Source organism: Galeopterus variegatus, unplaced genomic scaffold (genome assembly GCF_000696425.1).
Source record: "Galeopterus variegatus unplaced genomic scaffold, G_variegatus-3.0.2 Scaffold768, whole genome shotgun sequence".
Lineage (NCBI taxonomy): Eukaryota > Metazoa > Chordata > Mammalia > Dermoptera > Cynocephalidae > Galeopterus > Galeopterus variegatus.
The window spans coordinates 267,708-287,992 of NW_007726879.1; the positions used below are offsets into that span (position 1 = coordinate 267,708).

At 32.4% G+C, this 20,285-nt stretch overlaps 1 protein-coding gene across 3 annotated transcripts in view; it reads right to left on the reverse strand.

The window, feature by feature from the left end:
• The window catches only part of BRINP3 (bone morphogenetic protein/retinoic acid inducible neural-specific 3), a 396,539-nt gene that overhangs the window by 129,335 nt on the left and 246,919 nt on the right, over positions 1-20,285 (reverse strand). For all 3 annotated transcript variants that reach the window (XM_008572252.1, XM_008572253.1, XM_008572254.1), the window contains exons 5-6: positions 13,164-13,269; positions 6,315-6,551 (exon numbers count right to left, since the gene is read on the reverse strand). In XM_008572252.1, the coding sequence (XP_008570474.1) occupies positions 6,315-6,551; positions 13,164-13,269 (343 nt within the window). The remainder of the gene's footprint in view (positions 1-6,314; positions 6,552-13,163; positions 13,270-20,285) is intronic.

A 20,285-nucleotide genomic window follows, 5' to 3' on the forward strand; every position in this document is an offset into this window, starting at 1 on the left:
GAGGTACATTTTTTCATTTGATGTATGTCGAGATATTTGATATTTTTTGTTGCTCTTACAAATTGTATTAAATTTAACATTTTATTTTCAATTTGTTTCTGGTATATGACTGTCGAGGGTAACTAGAAAAAATCATGAAAAGATTCATATCTTTTAATTCTATTTTTCCATAAACTTTCTGAAGTAGTCTTGTGCAAACTATTTCTTGTATTGACCTTTTATACAGCAAATTTGCTAAATTAGCTTATTAAAATAGCTTATATTTTGAATTTTCTATGTATACAATTATATTATCTCTAATATGATAATTTTATTTTTCTTTTCCAATAATTATGCCTGTATTTCTTTTATCTTACCTAATTGAATTGACTATGACCTTCTATTTTTAACAGAAATAGTGAGAATGGACATGATTGTCACATTCCAGATTTCAGGGGAAAAGCTTTCAAATTTTCACCATTATATATGAAATTTTTATAGTAATTCTTATTAAAATATGGAAGATTCTATGTATTCCTAGTTTGCTTAAAGACTTTTTAAAAATCATGTGTTTTTTTTTTCTAAATTTACTAAGTTTCATGTTTTCATTCTATTTCCCATCATTATGATGAAATAATTTGATAAATATTTTTAAACTAAATCATTTAATAAATTCAATTTTTGTAATATATTGCCATTTTTATATATTGCTCTCTATATACCACTGCCATTTTTTTAGAAATTTTGCATCTATATTCAGAAGAAAAATTGTTTATAATTTTCTTTACCTTTCTAGTTCTGAAAGAAATTCCTTTGAGTGAAGCTTTTTAATAAAAGATACATTTTTTTTTCAAATATAATGAATGACTGAGATTTGGACTCTCATTTCCTGTCGAGTTTGATAAACTTACTTTTGGAAAAAGTTTTTCTAGTTCATCTAAATTGGCAAACTTATTGGTGTAATGTTCTTCCTCATAAAATTTTTGTAATTTGATGTGTCCTAATGAAGTGTCCTTTCACATTCCTGATACTGAGACTTCGTATTTTTTTTTTTTTTTTTCATTTTCTTTCTTGGTTATCCTTGGTTCTTATTTGTTTTAATAATCTTTTCAAAAAGAACCAACATTTGGCTCTGTAGCTTTCCTCTCCCCACTGAATGCTCTCCATTGCATTGATTTCTACTCTTGTCTCTTTCACTTTCGTCTTTCCTTTGTATCGATTTGAAGAAAAGTTACTCCTTTTTAAAATGTTTAAAGTGAAAGCTTAAATAATTGATTTCCAGACTTTTTGTTTTCTAAAACACACTGTAAGGCTATACATTTATCCTAAAGCAATTCTTGAGTTGCATTACACAAGCTTTGATATATCTTATTTCCATTAATGTTCATGTCAACATTTTTTTCTCTTATTTAAAAATTTCTTAACCCATGGATTATATAGAAGTCTATTTTTTTAATTTTCAGGAAAATGTCATTTGCCCATTTATCTTCTAGTCATTGATTTCTGCTTGATCGTCTTATGGTCAGAAAACATACTCTAAATGATTTGAATCTTTTGCAATTTATTCAGGCTTACTTTGTGACCTGGTACATGGTAAAATTTAGTAAATATTACATGACACTGGAAAAATATAAATTTAATGAGTTTTCATGTTTTCATTCTATTTCCCATCATTGTGATGAAACAATTTGATAAATATTTTTAAACTTAATCTTGTATTAAATTCTATTTGGTCATGACATATTGCCAAGTTTTTGTGTTCAGTGTTCTATATATTTTATTTTAGTCGTTTGTTAGCTTTGTGTTTAAATTTAGTAAATCTTCACTGATACTCCGTTCTTTCATCTATTAAGAGAGGTACGTTAAAATCCCACATATGATTGTGTAGGTGCCTTTTGTTCCTTTTAGTTCTGTCACATTTTTCTTCATGGATTTTGAGGCTGTGTTATTTGGTATTGGCCAAGAGGGCCTGAACACTTTCCTCAGCTTGATGGAACTTGGAACAGGCTTCTTCCTGTCTATAGGTCCCTGACCTCCCTTGCCTTAGAGAATTTACTTTAGAAAACTTGGAGATTGTAAATTCTTTCTCTGTCCCTTTAAGATGGAAATCTACAAACCAGACGTGTGTTTCTCAGAGACCTGGGGGAATCCCTTTAAAATATAATCCCTGACGGAGACAAAACCTCTATCTCCTCATCTGTGTAAAGGAGTCTGACCTCAGTCATCAACAGTCACAAACACATTTACCATCTCCCTGCTAATGTCCTCTTGTACTCTTTCCTGGGTGCACCCTACTTTTAAAATCCTCCTGCCTTTTGTTTCAGTGAAATTTAGTTCAACTTCTCTCACCTGCTGGAAGCCTCTTTAGTTTACTACAACAGTCTTGAATAAAGTTTTCCCCTCCTGGGCCGAACCCGCGGCGCACTTGGGAGAGTGCGGCTGGGAGTGCAGCAGCGCTCCCACCACGGGTTCGGATCCTATATAGGGATGACCGGTGCGCTCACAGCGCTCTCAAAAAGGACAAAAAAAAAAAAAAAAAAAAAGTTTTCCCTTCCTGTTTAACTGGTCTGGGGAAAATGTATCTTACACTTCATATAAATTAATAATTGTGACATACATATTCCTGTTGGACTATTTTTAATTATTTTTGGACTATTTTATTATGATGAAATATTTACACAGTATCTCAGTTCATGTATTGTGCTTTAAAATGTCCTCCATTATTCTTTTGGGTGTTTTTTACATTATGTATATTTTCCACCCTTTAGCTTCAACTGATTTATTTCCATATATTTAAAGCATAGTTCTAGTAAACAGCAAATAGTGCATAATTAGCATTACTATTATTATAACCAGTCCTACACGATTAGTATTTTTCCGAGAATATTTAACGTAAAAAGCAAAATAAAATATTTAATATAATAACCTTCACAGTGGTATTATACTTGATCCAACACACTTTATTAAAAAGACAATCCAATCCTCTCCCTTTACACTGCATTTATCTACTGACCTAGATGATTTTTCCCATTTTCTTCTTTATGGTTTTATTTTAAAGAATTCAAATTATTTTTATTTTATTTTCTTCTCTTGATTTAAATTAAATATATATATTTTTAATATTTTAGTGGCTAGTCCAGAGATTATAATATACATACTTGATTTATTGTAATCAAATACAAATTACATCTCTTAACACATCAACAATCCCAGTAACTTAGAATACTTAGAATAGTTTAGCTCTTTTCATTCACCACCCATCATTGCATTATTGTCATATGTTAAAATCCTACACGTATTTTATTTATACATTTATTTATACCCCTTGTTGGGGTGTAAAAAGCTGTTACCCCCAAATACGGTGCTTTGACATGCTGGAAGAAAGAAGCAGCCTCAAGATCTCTCTGACACCATCGTCTCCCCCACCCTCCCGTATGTCAATTCTCTGTCACTCTCCAAAGCACAGTATGAAGCTGTTCCCTTATCTGCCTAAAAGTCTGGACTCGCCAAAGAAGAAAATTACCTCTGGTCCTTTCTCTGACTTTTCATTAACTTAACTCATATCACAGGAAGGAAGACTGGAATCTGTCAAGACACCTGGACTAACTTTTGTCACAGACTACTGTCTCCTATTTTGGTCCTATTTAGCATTTTTTTTTTTTTTTTGTCTTTTTCCGTGTCCGGCAACGGAACGCAACCCTCAGTGTCGCCCCCGTACTGGACCAGGACCGGCAATGGGATCGCAACCCTTGGTGCTGCTCCCGCGCCTCGCTCAGCCAGTGAGCGGGAACCGGTCTGTATGTGGGATCCGAACCCTCGGCGGGAGCACCGCCGCACTTCCCAAGCGGCACGCTATAGCAGTGCACCACCGGGCTGGCCCCTCTATTTAGCATTTTGAAGAGAATCATTTACCAGTCATTGTCTGCTCTGCTGGCCAAACAGACTTTGTCCCAGGCCACTGTGTGTCCTCTAGGCCCACTGCACCCCTCTAAGAATCATTTACTGTTACACCCCCATCTCTCTTTTCCCTGTGAGGATGGATATATAAGATCTGTATCCCAATGAAAAATCGGAACATTACTCTCGTGATTCCCCTGTACTTTGCCCTCTCCCAGCATGTTAAATAATAAAATTTGTTATGCCTTTGCTATGTATTGATCCAAATTCATCAGTGATTTTTTATGAATGAACCTTTAGGAGTGAAAACTTTTTCTTTAGGCCCCTACATTGGCCATGTATTTAAGACCTCTTAAACCCCAATTATATCATTTTAACCTAGTGTGACTGCAAAAGTGTCTTCTGAATTATCTGTCCTGGAGTGGCAGTGTTTTTATTCTCCAGAGGCTAATCCTAGATCTTTAGCCTTGAAATCGGTCTCAAATTTATAAATATGCCCAAAAGAAAAGCAAGTATAGAAACTCATTGCCAGTTCATCATTCTCTCTAGTGTTTTCCATCCTAGCCTTTTTTTTCCTCAAGCCCCTTCCTTTAGTAGGTATTTATGTTCTTTTTTATAATTACAATTTTATTGTGAATTGATGAGTTATAACTGTATATATTTATGGGATACAATTTGATTTTATGATCAAATATATATGTGTATAATATGGAATAACTAAATCAAGCTAGTTAGCATGTCCATCACCTCAACTACTTGTCATTTTTTGTGGTAAGAATATTTGAAATTTACTCTCAACAATTTTTAAATATACAATATGTTATTATTGCCTTTAGAGACCATGTTGTGCAGGAGATATTTAACTGAAACTTTGTAAGTTCGACCATCATCTCCCCGTTTACCTCACATCCAGCCTTTGGGAACCACAATTATGTCCTCTGCGTCTATGAGTTTATTTGTTTTATGCACTATTTTGATCAAAATATATGTTAAGAAAACCTAAATCTATTAACTCTTCCTAAATCTGTACTTACCCTTTTATTCTATAATTTTGTGATTCTTCCCAACAGAAAGGTAGTGTTTTACTAAAACCATCAGTTCAAGGCTGGCCCGTGGCTCACTTGGTAGAGTGTGGTGCTGATAACACCTAAGGCCACGGGTTCGGAGCCTGTATAGGGATGGCTGGTTTGCTCACTGGCTGAGCGTGGTGCTGACAACACCAACTCAAGGATTGAGATTCCCTTACCGGTCATCTTTAAAAAAATAAATAAATAAATAAATAAATAAAAATAAGAGCTCTGATTTTGGGGCCGGCCCGGTGGTGCACTGCTATAGTGTGCCGCTTGGGAAGCGCGGCGGCGCTCCCGCTGAGGGTTCGGATCCCACATACAGACCGGTTCCTGCTCACTGGCTGAGCGAGGCGCGGGAGCAACACCGAGGGTTGCGATCCCGTTGCCGGTCCTGGTCCAGTACGGGGGCGACACTGAGGGTTGCAATCCATTGCCAGACACGGAAAAAGACAAAAAAAAAAAAATTAAAACCATCAGTTGTATTCTTTTCTGTGTGGAACATATTTTTGTCACCTTTTATGTGTGTTTGGCTAAATGAATGACCAGAATAATTATAACATTTGAGGATATAAATCTGACCTCTTGGCAGTTAAACCTCTTTGCCTATTTGAAAGTTAGTCATGCTCGACACTATTGAGTAAATTCTCCATAAGTATACTCACCATACAATGAAGATTTTTATTATTCTTATATCATGAATTATCATAAATGCTCCTATCAATATTTTATTTTTTATGTTGAGGTATCCTTTCATCTTTGATTGTTGCAATTTCAATGCTTTAAAAAATGTAGACTATTACAGGTTACACATCCAATAAAAAAGCAGTATTAAAAACACATATATGCACTCATAAAACTTCAGAAATAACAAAAAAACAAAACCCCACAAACACTACTCAACTAAAATTGACCTAACTTTGATTTTAAAAGTAAGTAGTCAAGTACAGCTGAGCAGTCATGAGAATCATGATAATGTAAACAAGGTTTGGAAAACAAATGCTATAAACATTATGCCTCACCAGTGAAATCAGGAACCACTAGAAAAGTTCAGAGTGGCATTAGAGGTATCAGATGATAAATTCTTGTATTGAGAAAGGCAAGAACTTTATTAAATGACTAATGCCTCAACTCAAGGGTAGGCTGGAGTTTAGTTCCAATAGCACAGCAATACACAAAGCACCATTTATTCTTTCAGTAAAATACTGAAAAAAGTTATAAAAACAGTATATAAATGTCCACTAGAAAGAATAATAAAATATTAAAACCCTTCCAAGTATGTAATCGTTTATTCCAAAAAGATAAAATATTCTTTTCAACATATTTTTCTTGTCAAAGTCTACAAGTGTTACACTGAAATATATGTCTTACCTGACTCCTCAAAATCACTGTTGTAGGCTTTCCAAGTTTCAGTTATTCGAAGAAGATTCTCTTCCATGGCTTGAATGTCCATGGAGGGGCAGTTGCATTCTGGAAATTTGGGACCACACTGACACCAGCAGTCATTGTCCTTGCAGATAAACTCTCCCTCTGAATTGCAAGCAATGTAGCTCAAAGCCGCTTGCACAAAACGTTCCTGAAGGTAGTCTGGAAGGAGTACTTGAAGCCCTGGAAACAAGCAAAGCAATAAAACAAATTAACTTTGTTAAAGAAAAAAGTAAAGTACATATTTACAATATACTATTAAAACAGTACAAATTTTAGTATATTTAATTATAAATTTATGCATATTTTAAAACTATCAGAAAATCATCTTGTCTACAATATTGCAAATATTTATAATTCTTTAAAGATATGCTGACTCCATGAATACAGAATCTCAGAAATTATGGACATATTTAATATCTCAGACTGTCTGATTTTGTTTTTAAGGCTTACTTGAGTGATTCTTTGACATAATTGATCAGAATATTTGGTTATTTTTATATAAAAAAGATAGATCCTATCTTCCTACACCTTTAAAAAATATGTATTTGTTTTCCATCACATGATTTCAAATGATTTTCAATATTTTCACTTTACTTTTAGTCTATCAGTGCACATCAACACTAATATAATACAATGGGTTGCGGAATTTGTAAAAGACTATGGAAAGTTGCTGGTAAGGCTTATATCATGCCATTAACAATACATAATTTATATGACTCTATTGTTAAGGAATGATCACTAAAACTGACTACAGGGGAACAGATAGATGGATTTAGTTATTTAGAGTTCATTTCCTTGCCATGTATAAAGATAGTTCTAGATATAGCTCATCCCTTTCTACATACAAGTTTGTTAAAGTCACTTTCTCTTAAGAAAAATATCAAAAAACTTAAAAAGCTACAAAATTATTACTTGGGGATTTCTATGGGTTTTCATTTATTATGATATTTCAAGAAAAAATACAATTTCAATTTCAGCATTTCTTGCCAATCAAGAAAACTTAATTAAAAGGCTAAATATTCAAACTAAGGGCCGAGCCTGTGGCACACTCAGGAGAGTGCGGTGCTGGGAGCGCAGCAGCACTCCCGCCGCGGGTTCGGATCCTATATAGGTGCGGCCGATCTCACAAAAAGACAAAAATAAATAAATTAATAAATATTCAAACTAAGGGCCGAGCCTGTGGCACACTCAGGAGAGTGCGGTGCTGGGAGCGCAGCAGCACTCCCGCCGCGGGTTCGGATCCTATATAGGTGCGGCCGATCTCACAAAAAGACAAAAATAAATAAATAAATAAATATTCAAACTAATCAGTAGGTAAAAATAAACAGAAATAAGGGAAATTTTGAGCAATACCAAATTGCTACTTACCACAATATTGGATTTTTAAAATTTTTATGTTTCCTTTCTAAAAGAAAAAAAAAATCATCTTTTTTTACCTTTGACTTTTAAATTTAAGGTTGATTTAACAAAAATTACAAATTAACAATTAGGAAAAAAACTACTTTGCAACTATCTTGACAAATATATCTATATCATTCTTTCAGATTATTGCACCTGTATATGGATAAGGAAAGGTACTCCAGGCACTCACATTTTTTTATTAATTTTTATTTCACCTCAAATAAAATATTATTGAATGACTTTTATTTGAAAGATACTGATAGATAAGATACAAATATTAAGATGACTGACACGTATATTGTCCTGAAAGTATTTGCAATATATTTTCAACTATATAATAACATTATGCAATACTACTTAATAACCATTAGAGTAAGGATAAACCTAATTCACTTGATATAACTAATTGGGTAAGCAATTACATTAGGTTCACAAAATTTTTTAAAAAATCATCATAAAAAATAGGACTTGAATATTATTGACACATGAATAGTTTTCAACATTGAGGGACTGGTTGTTCATGGCAAAGGATGATACATAAAAAGCATCACACATGAATGAACAGAGAGATATATTTTTTAAAAAATAGCAAGTAATAGTATTGTTTCAGTGCACAGGGGCTATAAGAATGCAGTGAAAATTAATTTGGAGTCATGTTACTGGGATTCCTATATCAGGGTGAATTGTATGGTATTAATTCACTAAGATTTAAATAACTCTTAACCATTTAGGATACTCTGAGTGGTACTTATTTGGAAATAGAAAGTATAAAGAAAAAATATTAGTTTCAACAGAAGAATAAAAAGATCTAAGCTAGGGTAATGGTGATGGAAAGGTAATATGAAAGGAAGAGAGGGAACCTGTTACACAGTACTTTATTTATGTAAGGCAAGTGAAGTGCGTCCAATGACCTAGAAGCACAGCATGGTGAAGTAGGAAACATTCTTAAATGTCTAGTCCTACAAGCCACCAAGTTACTGTATGCTTCAGAAATATCTAGTGATTTCTTCTAATAACTTCCCTTTAAGAGTTAAAAACTGACTGAAAAAGCCACAGTCTCTGCTAATGGGACTCAGGAATCTGTATATACTTATTAAAACATTTAAGGTAACTGTAATTTTATGTGGACCAGATATTTGGAAACTGCTAATCTATTTCCTTAATTTTACCAAAAAAAAAAAAAATCAGAGAATTCCTATAACAGTAATGAAATTATAAAACAAATTATTGCATAACACTTTCAATCTATAAAGATGATAATACATTTTATGGGGTCTGCCCAAGGGAAGCTTTTAAAGATGTACGGAAACAAGACAGTAGAAATAGACAACACTATCCTTAGAGCACGTCTATCTGGTGTTGAGATAAGGCTTGAGGAAGCTGAGTTCTGAGCCTAGGAGTTTACTGTAAAAGCCAGGATGAGAGGCAGGGCAATTGCTACAAGCTGAGAACCGCAGTGTGAAATATGGATGTTTCCACTGTTGGAGAACCAGTTTTTTTTTTTGTTTTTTTTTTTTTTTGAACCAACCTTCTCAATGGAAACAACTAGAAAGTCTGGATAAAATATTTAAAATCATCTTTTGGAAGGGACAAAAGGCTAATAAGACAGTGAAGATGTGTGGGGTTAACTTGTCAAGAAGAGAAGCTCTCAGGAGTGAGCCCAATATTGGAAATACTTTTGCTCAGAGTTTTGCCTAGCAACAAAGCAAACATTGATGCTCTGAACCAATGATGGCAGAGACAGTAATTTCCTCATGATTTATAAGAACCTGGAAAAGTTACATACTCAAAGAATAAAGAAAAACAAAAGAAAACAAAAATACCACTAGCATTCACTAGGTTGGAAGCCTAATTACAAATAGCTCAATTCAAAATGGATTAAGGTACTATTGGAAACAAAAGTAAATCTCTGAAGGAAAAAGACATCATCAATAATTTGAAATTATTTTTACAAATTTCAGACACAACAACAGAATTCACTAAAAATATAATAAGCATATAAAAAGGCAAGGAACAACACAGAGGCTATCAAACATGAATTATAAATTATTTCAATACCATGATCAAATATTAAATTATGAAACACAATTTTGGCAAGGAACAGAACATTATAAATAATAATCAAATGAATATTGTCCAAATAGAAATAAATAAATTGAAGTTAAGATGGATTTTACAGCATAATAAACATAGCTGACGAGATCATTAGTAAACTGAAATATGCCAGATAAATATAATGAAACAGAATATAAAAAGGCAAAAGGATATAAAATACAGAAGACAGCACAAAAGATATATGTATTATGGTGGAAAGGTCTAAAATACATTTCACTGGACCCCCAGAATAAAAGAAGAGAAAGAAAAGAAGCAATATTTGGTGAATAAACATAAAATAATTTTACAAAATTGATAAGGAACATCAAGAAAATTGTAAAGTAATTTGCATCACATAAACATATATTATATGAAGAGAAACAGGTAAGTGAAAACGACTAGCTAACTGTGCTCTTCAGTGCTGTTTGGGGAAGATACTACCTAAAATAGTTTTGAAAAAGTAAGTACTCCCTTGGACATAATTAAGTTGCCATCTTAAGTTTTCATTATATGTTAAATGGGCCCAAAGTAGGTAATTTCTGTTGCATTACTAATATGTATATTTAAAAATAAAAATTTTACAATACAATTACATATGTACTAATGAAATCTAATCTTGGTGATTTGGCATCTACTACACATTTTAGAAGTAGTATATGAATATATGTATATATATAAAAACTATACATATCTAGATAAATATAGATAACATATATATAGACATACATACACAACATTCACAAAGCAAACTATCTTTGTATTTATATCTATATAATTTATCTCAATATCTATCCCTCCATTGACCCAACTATCTATCTAACTGACTATGAAAGACACAAAAGTCTACAATGAAAGATTCCTCAGCAACACCAGTTTTTTCAATTGCCATATACAATAACCCAGGATTTTTTATACCCCTCAGAGGCAGAATTGGTAAATGGATTGCATGCTTTTATAAAGTGAAGGGCTACTACTAAAGGTGAGGTTAGAAAGGTTAATAAATATGATATTTGGACTATAAATACAGATCAAATTTAAGAAAGAGGATATAGGGCATTGAGAGTCTTAAAATTGATTCCCTAAGATTATCTTTGGAGAGGTATTTGCATCCTCAGGCGTACAAAAAAGTCACAATAGATAATTAAAAATACAGGCCTGGCAAGAGGAAAAAAGTAAAAAAAAAAATAGACATGCAGGTTTCTAAGTTACTCACATTAATTGAAAAGAATAAAAATAATAATTTTACAAAATGGAAGTGTTTCTTCATTTATTCCTTGTGCTAATTTTTTTCAAGACAGGAAGCTGAAGTTTTTGTTTTTATAATATAATACAATTCTAAAACTGATCACTGATTCACAGACAATAAAAAATAAATGTCTTACCACACTGAGATACCATCTCACCCCAGTTAAGATGGCTAATATCTAAAAGACTGAGAATGATAAATGCTGATGAGGTTGTGGAGAAAAAAGAAGCCTCTTACACTGTTGGTGGGACTGCAAAATGGTGCAGCCTTTATGGAAAATGGTTTGCAGTTTCCTCAAACAATTACAGATAGATCTACCATATACCCAGCCATTCCACTGCTGGGAATATACCCAGAGGAATGGAAATCAGCATGTCGAAGGGATACCTGTACTCCAATGTTTATTTTAGCACTATTTACAATAGCCAAGAATTGGAAACAGCGCAAATGTCCATCATCAGATGCATGGATACGGAAAATGTGGTATATCTACACAATGGAATACTATTATGCAATAAAAAAGAATGAAATGCTGCCACTCGCAGCAACGTGGATGGACTTAGAAAAATTTATATTAAGTGAAATAAGTCAGGCACAGAAAGAGAAATACCACATGTTCTCACTTATTTGCATAGCTAAAAATAAAGAAATAAATATGCAAACAAATGGGGGGGGCGGGGAAGAAGACGCAATGATCACAATTCCTTGAACTTGTTGAAACAAGTGAACAGATATGATGTTGATGGGTGGGAAGGGAGAATCAGAAAGGGAGACGAAAATCAACTACATTGTATATTGATTAAATTAAATTAAATTTTAAAAGGATTTTTATAATAAACCAATTGAAATAAACAAGTAAATTGGTATAAATTTTCTTTGTACTTTTGATCAAAGTTGATATTCTGATGGAAAGTTAATCCATAAATGAAAAAGGAGTAAGCAGTAGAGAATTGCAAGCAATATTGGTGGACTGAATTCCTTTTTAAATTAGAGAAAATATTTCAATTACTTTAAATCTAAAATTGATATTGATAAATTGGTCAGCATTTAAAGTGATAAATTTTTTAGTATTCTCTTTGTAAATTTTATGCAATTCAAAATAAACAGTAATTTCTTATTTAGGGTATTTTAAACAACCCACTGCCATTACATTTTCAAGATTGAAAAGTTGAGAAAAAATGGTGGAATTGCAGAATTTTGAAAGCATTTTTATGTAAAACTGAAAAATGTTAATGAAACTCTAAGTTACACAATTCAAAAAGGTGCACTAGAGAATAACAACTCAAAATTACCTCTTTGATCAGACAACTTAATTTAGACAATGTGTCATCACAAGGACTTTTCTGAAGTTGTTCAACTAGTACATGTTTAAACACGTGTATTTATAACCCTTTCCTGCCTGTAAGAATGAGCAAGTGTGCATTCCCACAATCATTACTGGGATAATATGTATTTGTTAGAGTTACTATGAATAAAACACGCTGTATTGATTCAGCTAATGAGATATGGTAATAGAAAATAATGATAAATCACTACCGTTATTAAAAAATCTGTCTTTAAAATGGAAATGATGTGAATATAAGTATTTAGTTAATATATTCTCAAGTACATTTCTATTTATCAGGAGACAAATGCATCCTTAATTGCAATATTAGGTTAAACTCAAAGTATCAACAGTTCATTTTACACTATGAATAAATACGATCACAACTTTTACAGGAATCTATAAGAAAAAAGTCAAAGCTCAGGAAAGTTTATTCAGAAACTGCTACTTAATGAGACAATGATTACTGTATGTAAGAAAAATATTTTCAAGATAAATTTTCAATTTCTGTATTTACTTAATCTGAGAAGAAAAGTTAATTTTGACATTTTTATCATCTGGTCTAGAATATTTATATCAGTTAACAATAACGAAATTAGCCTTTTATGAGAATTTTAACAGTCAGCACTGTGCATACAGCTTATTAAAAAAAAAAAGAAAAGAAATCACAACTGGATAAAACTGTCATCTAGGCTCATCGACAATTAATGAAATGTTACCTACATACCTTGCAACTGAATCTTATTCTCAGGACTCTGAACCAGAACAGAACTGACAGAATCTAGGTTGTCATAGTTACTGCAGCCAAGAGGACCCGTCCGTGTTTCTGTTACCTGATGAATAAAACATCAACTGTATTATATAAATCAGACTTTACAATGTTCTTTTGGTTCAATGTAGTGGTCACATTAATACTATTCATTTGAGGGTAAATGTCACTGAAAGGTCTAGGGTCTGACACACACCAGCAGCGCACATACCTAAGCACAGAGGACAGTAGTAACTCCCTCTGCCTCCTGCATTTTCTTTCCTTTTGTCAGGAATAAATCTTCTGGGATATCAATGGAAGCTATCCTTGGTCAAAAGCAGAACTCATATAAAGTCACTGATTTTATCCAAGATACAACAAAGGCATGCTCCTTAAGTTAGAGAGCACATTTTGACTCATACGAGAATTGCTTTTGTTTGTTTGCTTTTCCTCAGTAAATTAGAGCTATGGTGCCAGGCTACTACCTAAAAACTGATTTTATCATTTTATTTGTCTATTAAAAATCTATATATATTTTTTCCTTTTATGGTGGCATCAAAGCCTCATCTCTCTGTTTGACTTTCATCTGTCCTATTTCTCTGCAACAGACAGGTTATCTGCCTCTATAAGCTGGACACTTTAATTCTATGCCTTTGTTTGTACAAAATCCTCCACCCCACTACCCCCTTGATTAGAAAGGCCTCCCTTCTCAGTTTCAGCTAATCAATTTTATCTATCCTCAAGATGAAGCTCACGTTTAAACAGCCACACAAAGTAATCCTTGATGATTTCCACCCGCATTATTTTACCATTTTTATACAATTATGGTTTAATAGTTCACCGCTTTAGTACTAAATTATGGAATCTCATATCGTGGACTGATTTAAATGCGTGTTTTGCGATGGTTAGTATCAGGAGATTAGGAGACTAAGTTTAATCAATTATATGAGACTGAAAATTTATCCTGAAGACATTTAAAAAAAAAAATTCTAAGTGGGCGAGTACAGTAATGATCTTTGTGTGTGTTTTTTAGTTTTTTTAATTCTCTTCTCCATAACAAGAACAGTCTTTGCAACATACAATTTAAATATGTACATTCCACTGTTTACCATCCTGCAATGGCTTCCCAGACTCACTCAGGGTAAAAGTTAGGGCCATTTATAGGACAAGAAAGATGCCGTATTCAGCTACCTGTCAGCTTTCTAAACTCATCTTCTCTCTTATTTACTCTGCACCACCTCACTGGCTTCTTCACAGTTCTTCAAACACACAAGGCATCCCCTGCTTTGGGGTCTTTGACTTGTTATCTCAGTATCTGGAATGTTGTTTTGAAAACATTTTCAAGCTTACTCCTTCCTCCAAGCTATTGTTCAGATGTCTTAGGACTTCCTGGACCAACCTGTTTAAAGTGAATACTCCTACTCTTCCAACCACATTTTTTTTTTCCTTTTTACCTTGCAATACTTTCTCCACAGTAGTTATCAGCTTCTCACGTGCTACATAATTATCATGATTATTGTTGACACCTCTCAGTAGAATGCAAACTCCACAAGTGCAGGAGATATTGCCTATTTTGTTCACTCAAGTGTCCACATGGATATGATATTCTGGTGTAAGCCCATGGACATCGGTTAAGAGAAAAAGAAGGAGGCAGCATTAGGGAAAACTAACACAAGGAAGACATTAAGGTCATCATTGAAATAATAAAAGTCTGAATCAGCAGTGGCAATAAGATTTATCTGAAGAAGACAGATTATGAAAAATGATTAGAACTGGCAAGATTGTGAAACACTGGAAATGTACATTGAATGAGGGAGAGAGACTACTGCAGTTTCTAGCATACTAATAATTTCAGATAGGAGCAAAGAAGCTACACTGTGGAGGACATGTAAGGGAGCTTGGTTTTGAACCTGTGAACTCTCTGATGGAAGCACCTAGCAGGAAGAGTGACAGTGAGGTTGTATCAAAAATGGGACTAGTAATTTGAGAGCCACTAACTTACCGGTGATGAAGACAGAGGAATAGACATAGATATCAGCTCAAATGCAATGGGTGCATGAATAATTTGTATCATAACAGGATTATCATATATTCTAAATGTTAAATACTTCATGGTAACTGAGACTGACTATGAGTGCAGCAACAATTGACAATGTGATTTGTCACAGCAAGGCATTACTTTTTCCTTAATGTTACACCAGCTTTGGACTTCCCCTTACCTACTGTCTTCCAATGGTGCTACTGAATATCCCTTATTTTGTTCAGGGAAATAATTCCTAGTACTCATATGTTTAACAAATGTGTGTGAGGAATTAATATTCAAATATAAATAATTAATAGCATAAGACCAAAAGGTTGATTAAAGGCAGCAAAGGAAATACTTAGGGGTGAAGGTAATTTAAATCTTAATTTTGTCGTATCATTTAATTTAGCTATTTCACCCTCCCAACACACACACAAACATACACACCACAATAACATATATATATATATATTTAATGTATTTAATTTAATTTAATATTTAATATATATATGTATTTAATGTCATTTTAAGGAAGTTTTCTAAAATTGGCTTTAAGCACATAGTCATTAACACATGAGATCTTGGAAATTGTAAGTCAGTCTCCTAACACTTAACTCTTGAAGGAAGATAAATAACATTATCTTATCTCATTATGGAGAGTCTCTTATATTCAGTTACTGTGTTCTTGAGAATATATGTAAGAAAATTAAATAATAGACATAAATTTAGAGGAGGTATGAATATCTCTATCTCTACCTATGTCTATATAATGCTTTAATCTTTCACTTTTCACTATATACAATAATAAAAATCTGATATATCATGTTTATAATTTTATTTTGTTCTCTATCCTTTGCAAATGAATTCACTGATCATTGTCTGATTTAATATAAAAATGTATAAATGCTAACATATTCCGTAAAACAAATATATTTTTACAACTGTGTTATATTTAAGGACCTTGCATATCTTATTAGCATCAGCACTAGTAAATATGTCCAGACTTATTATTTTATTTCTGTTTTATTATTTTATTTTTAAAATAATGAAGTGAATACAAATAAAAAGAAAAAATAAAATCCAATTCATTGTATGAACATTTCAGTAGAGATACTAACTATGCCAAAAAATAAATTTTTAAATGTGTCACCAAAAGCTTGAAATTTTGATAATCAGTGAATCTATGAAAGTCTGTTTTTGAGGTCTACATGTATAATGTGTGAAAGTAGAGGTTAACAGAGAGAAAAACAAAAATGAATTACTTTCTTAATTCAAAGAGATGCCTTGTAACAAGGAATTATAAACAAATAATATAGATTCAATTACTTAGATTAAAATAAAATCAGAACAGATAATTTACTTGGGAATTTTAAAAAATGCTACTTTATATCATATTTCCCTAATGCTTACACATTATAAAGATGATTTTTGCCTAAAGATTATTGTGGCCCAGCAATGCATTCGAGTTATGAAATTAATTCAATTAGAACTAATTGAAGAAAAAACAATCTGAAGCAAAAAAATAAAAAAGAAAAAAGTGAAACAAAAGAAGAATAAACGATCAGAAAAACATACCACATTCTTAAATGGAAATAGTACTATTAAAGAGTTCATTGTCTTCAAATTAAGACACTATAAATTTAAAATATTTCCAGTCAAAATCCTAATAATATTATGTAATTAAAAAAAAATAGAGTAAAATGAGCATGCCTGGGTCTCTAGCCTAGCTCCACTGCTCACTAGAGAGGAAACTTTCTAAGCTTCAAGTCTCTTTAAGGTGAAATAGTTAAAATTTCCCTACAGCTTAGAGTGTTTGTAAAGATAAAATGAGATAATTCATGATAAGTGATTATCATGGTCCTGGCACACAGCAAATACTTCAAAATAAATTTAAATTATTATCAGATGTTAACTGTTAAAAAACAAAGACACAGTAATGGCTCTAGTGGGAATGGATGGGAACTATCCACCACCCACCCCCCCAAATCAAGGTGGTGACATCATAAAACTTTTTCTCGTATCAGTACTGAATATTAACACTGTTGTGTTTAGACAGAGACAGGGTGTCTGCAGTTTAATCAGCCCAAATCAAGCTCACCCTTGAATTACATTGTGCACACACTTAACACTATACTAAGTTCACATCAATATGCAAATAAAGCACTATCGAGTAAGAATAATTCACAAAATTAAACCAGAAATACTGGTACAGGAAAAAAATAGGTAGTTGAATTACATAGAACAGAAAAGAACAATCACAAAAACAAAAACAGAAACAGAAAAAGTTCGTTGACCTCTGTTATAGAATACAATCCAGAAGTCTATCCAAAAAAGTATGATTATATGAAAAAATCTTTCATCATGTTAAGTGAAAACAGTAAAAAAAAAGTATATCTACTTTGTAAAATTATACATACATATATACACATACAGGGATACCTGAAAAGTTCATGAAAAGATTTGTATGTCTTTTAATTTTATTTTTCCATGAACTTTTTGAAGTACCCTTGTACATTATATATATATAATATACGTATAACATATATACGTATATATATGTATATATATCTTATGAAGCTATTTCTTTAGGCACTTTTCGAAATAAAACGAAATTTTAGTTATTTTAGTTCACTGTTTTGATTGAACTGATTATTGTTTCTCAACTATTTAGTAAAATGATGATTATATGAACATAATGAATATCATTTATTACAAATTTACAAATAAAGACTTGATGTAATGTTCCCAGAAATTTTATCTGTCATTCAAAAGGAAGTAATTTTTTACCTAAGTTCTAAAAAAGACACGTGTCTATTCTCCCCTAAAATGGCTTGTCATCAATGAGCTATTTATTGATTACACAATAAGAAAACATATAGAATAACAGTGTACTTGTTTGTTCCAACCCACTATTTTTAATAACAAAAGTAATAAATGCCCATATTGAAAATTCAAGCAATAAAATAAATTACTAGAGAAAGAATTGCTATTTTTCCCTCTATTTTTACATGTTTGCCCTCAGCCTTTGGGAAATGCTTGAGAGTAGTTGCAACTGCTGATCAGGAACATCTTTTATTCATAGCATTAAAATATCATGGGCTTTACCCTTTCACAGTAAAATAATTATTTTATTTCATTTGTTTCAGAGTTACACTAGGTTCTATCAAAGTAGCTTTTGAGTAATTTTATTTGCCATTGATTATGCATATGAAACATGGAAATATTGTAAGTACAATGTAGCTCATTTACAAAAGAGTTATGCCCAAAGAGGAAACCTGGGGTCTTCCTTCCGAGGTCGATTTTATCTTCTAGAGACCCACATATTATCTAGATAATTGAATGTTATCTATCTGAATGTTAATATTTAAGAGGATATTTTGCATAACCATATTGTAACAGGAGAAACGCATCTAAAATACTGGCGTTGGGTGGAAGAGTAGGGCAATTTGCCATTGGTAACTACATCCAAATTGCAATACCAGTTGTAATCTATATTCTTCAATTTTTCCCATATTTCCCTCAGATATTCCCCACAGTACAATTTACTTCAATTGTGCTTTCTTCCAGAAATAATCTTTCTATTATTTAATCGCTGAAAACACTTTAAGAAGATGAAGACTCTACTAGAGTACATAAACCATATTTGGCTCATACTGCATTTCTGATGTCTTAATATTTAATATAAGGAATTGTACTTATTTTCTAAACAGACATAAAGATGTATCTTGTATAAATTTTCCTCAAGAAGTTATTCATTTCATAAACTCTTCGTTTTTTAAAAAATATTAACATAATTGCATTCCATATATCCAATGACTGGCTCATATCCAGAATACATAAAGACATTCTACAAATTAATAACAAAACGGCAAGAGTAATACTTAAATATTGCTTTTTACAATAGTTGGACAAAATAGGATATCTAAACATCTAATAATCATGAAACAGTTTTCAGCTTATCAGGGAGCTGGAAATTAAATGCATAATGAAATATCACTACCCACTCACCAGAATGGCTTACAAAAATATAAAGCCAGAAAATGCCAACTGTTGATATTACTGTGGAGAAACTGGTATTCTCATACATTGCTGCTGGGAGTGTAAATTGGTACAACTAGTTTAGAAAATTCTTTGAAAGTATGTACATAAGTAGACATAGTCACATCTTATGAGCCAGGTATACAGGTAACAAAAATGTATGCACGTGGATAACAAAAACACCTGCAAAGACGTTCTTAACAGCACCATTCTTGGGTTTTTTTTTGGGGGGGGGAGGCTTCTGGCTGGTGCAGGGATCAGACCCTGGACCCTAGTGTTATCAGTGCCACGCTCTAACCAACTGAGCTAACTGGCCAGCCTGATGCACCATTTTTAATAATTCCAAACAGAAAAATATCAAAATGGCAATCAACAATATACCGTATAAGTAAATTGAGGATTTGAATACTGTACTATGATAAGAATAAATTAAAGGCAGTGGTGGGGAATAACATGAATAGATCTCACAAATATAATGCTGAGTGAAATCCATTGTTCTTCCATTAATATGAAGCTCAAATCAGGCAAAAATAATTCCTGGTGTCAGAAGCCAGGGTGGTGATGATCCTTTGACATGGAGTGATGGTTAGAAGGCATGAGGGCGACTTCTCAGGTTTTAGTAATATTCTATCTTTTCATGTAGGCAGTGATTGCTGAAATGTTTGTGTACTTCTCTGTATATATGTTATATATTAATAAAGTTTACTAACAAAAGTTGATCGATATTTATTCTCTTCCTGAATTATATCAGGGCAGATTCCATGTCATCTGCATTTATATCTCCATGTATATGGAAGTCTGTATTTCTATCTACCTACCTATTTATGTTTCTATCTATCGATCATCTGTATATACTACGATGCAAACTTGGATCTTTGGACTTGTATTCTTTCAAAGTCATTATTACTCTAACAAAATTTTGCAAAAAGAAAATGCCAAAATCTGACACTGTGAAAGATCATGAATAACAAATGTCTTATTTTTAGATTATTAACATAAGAGTTTAATTAAAATTAAACCCAATATATTTTTAATCATTT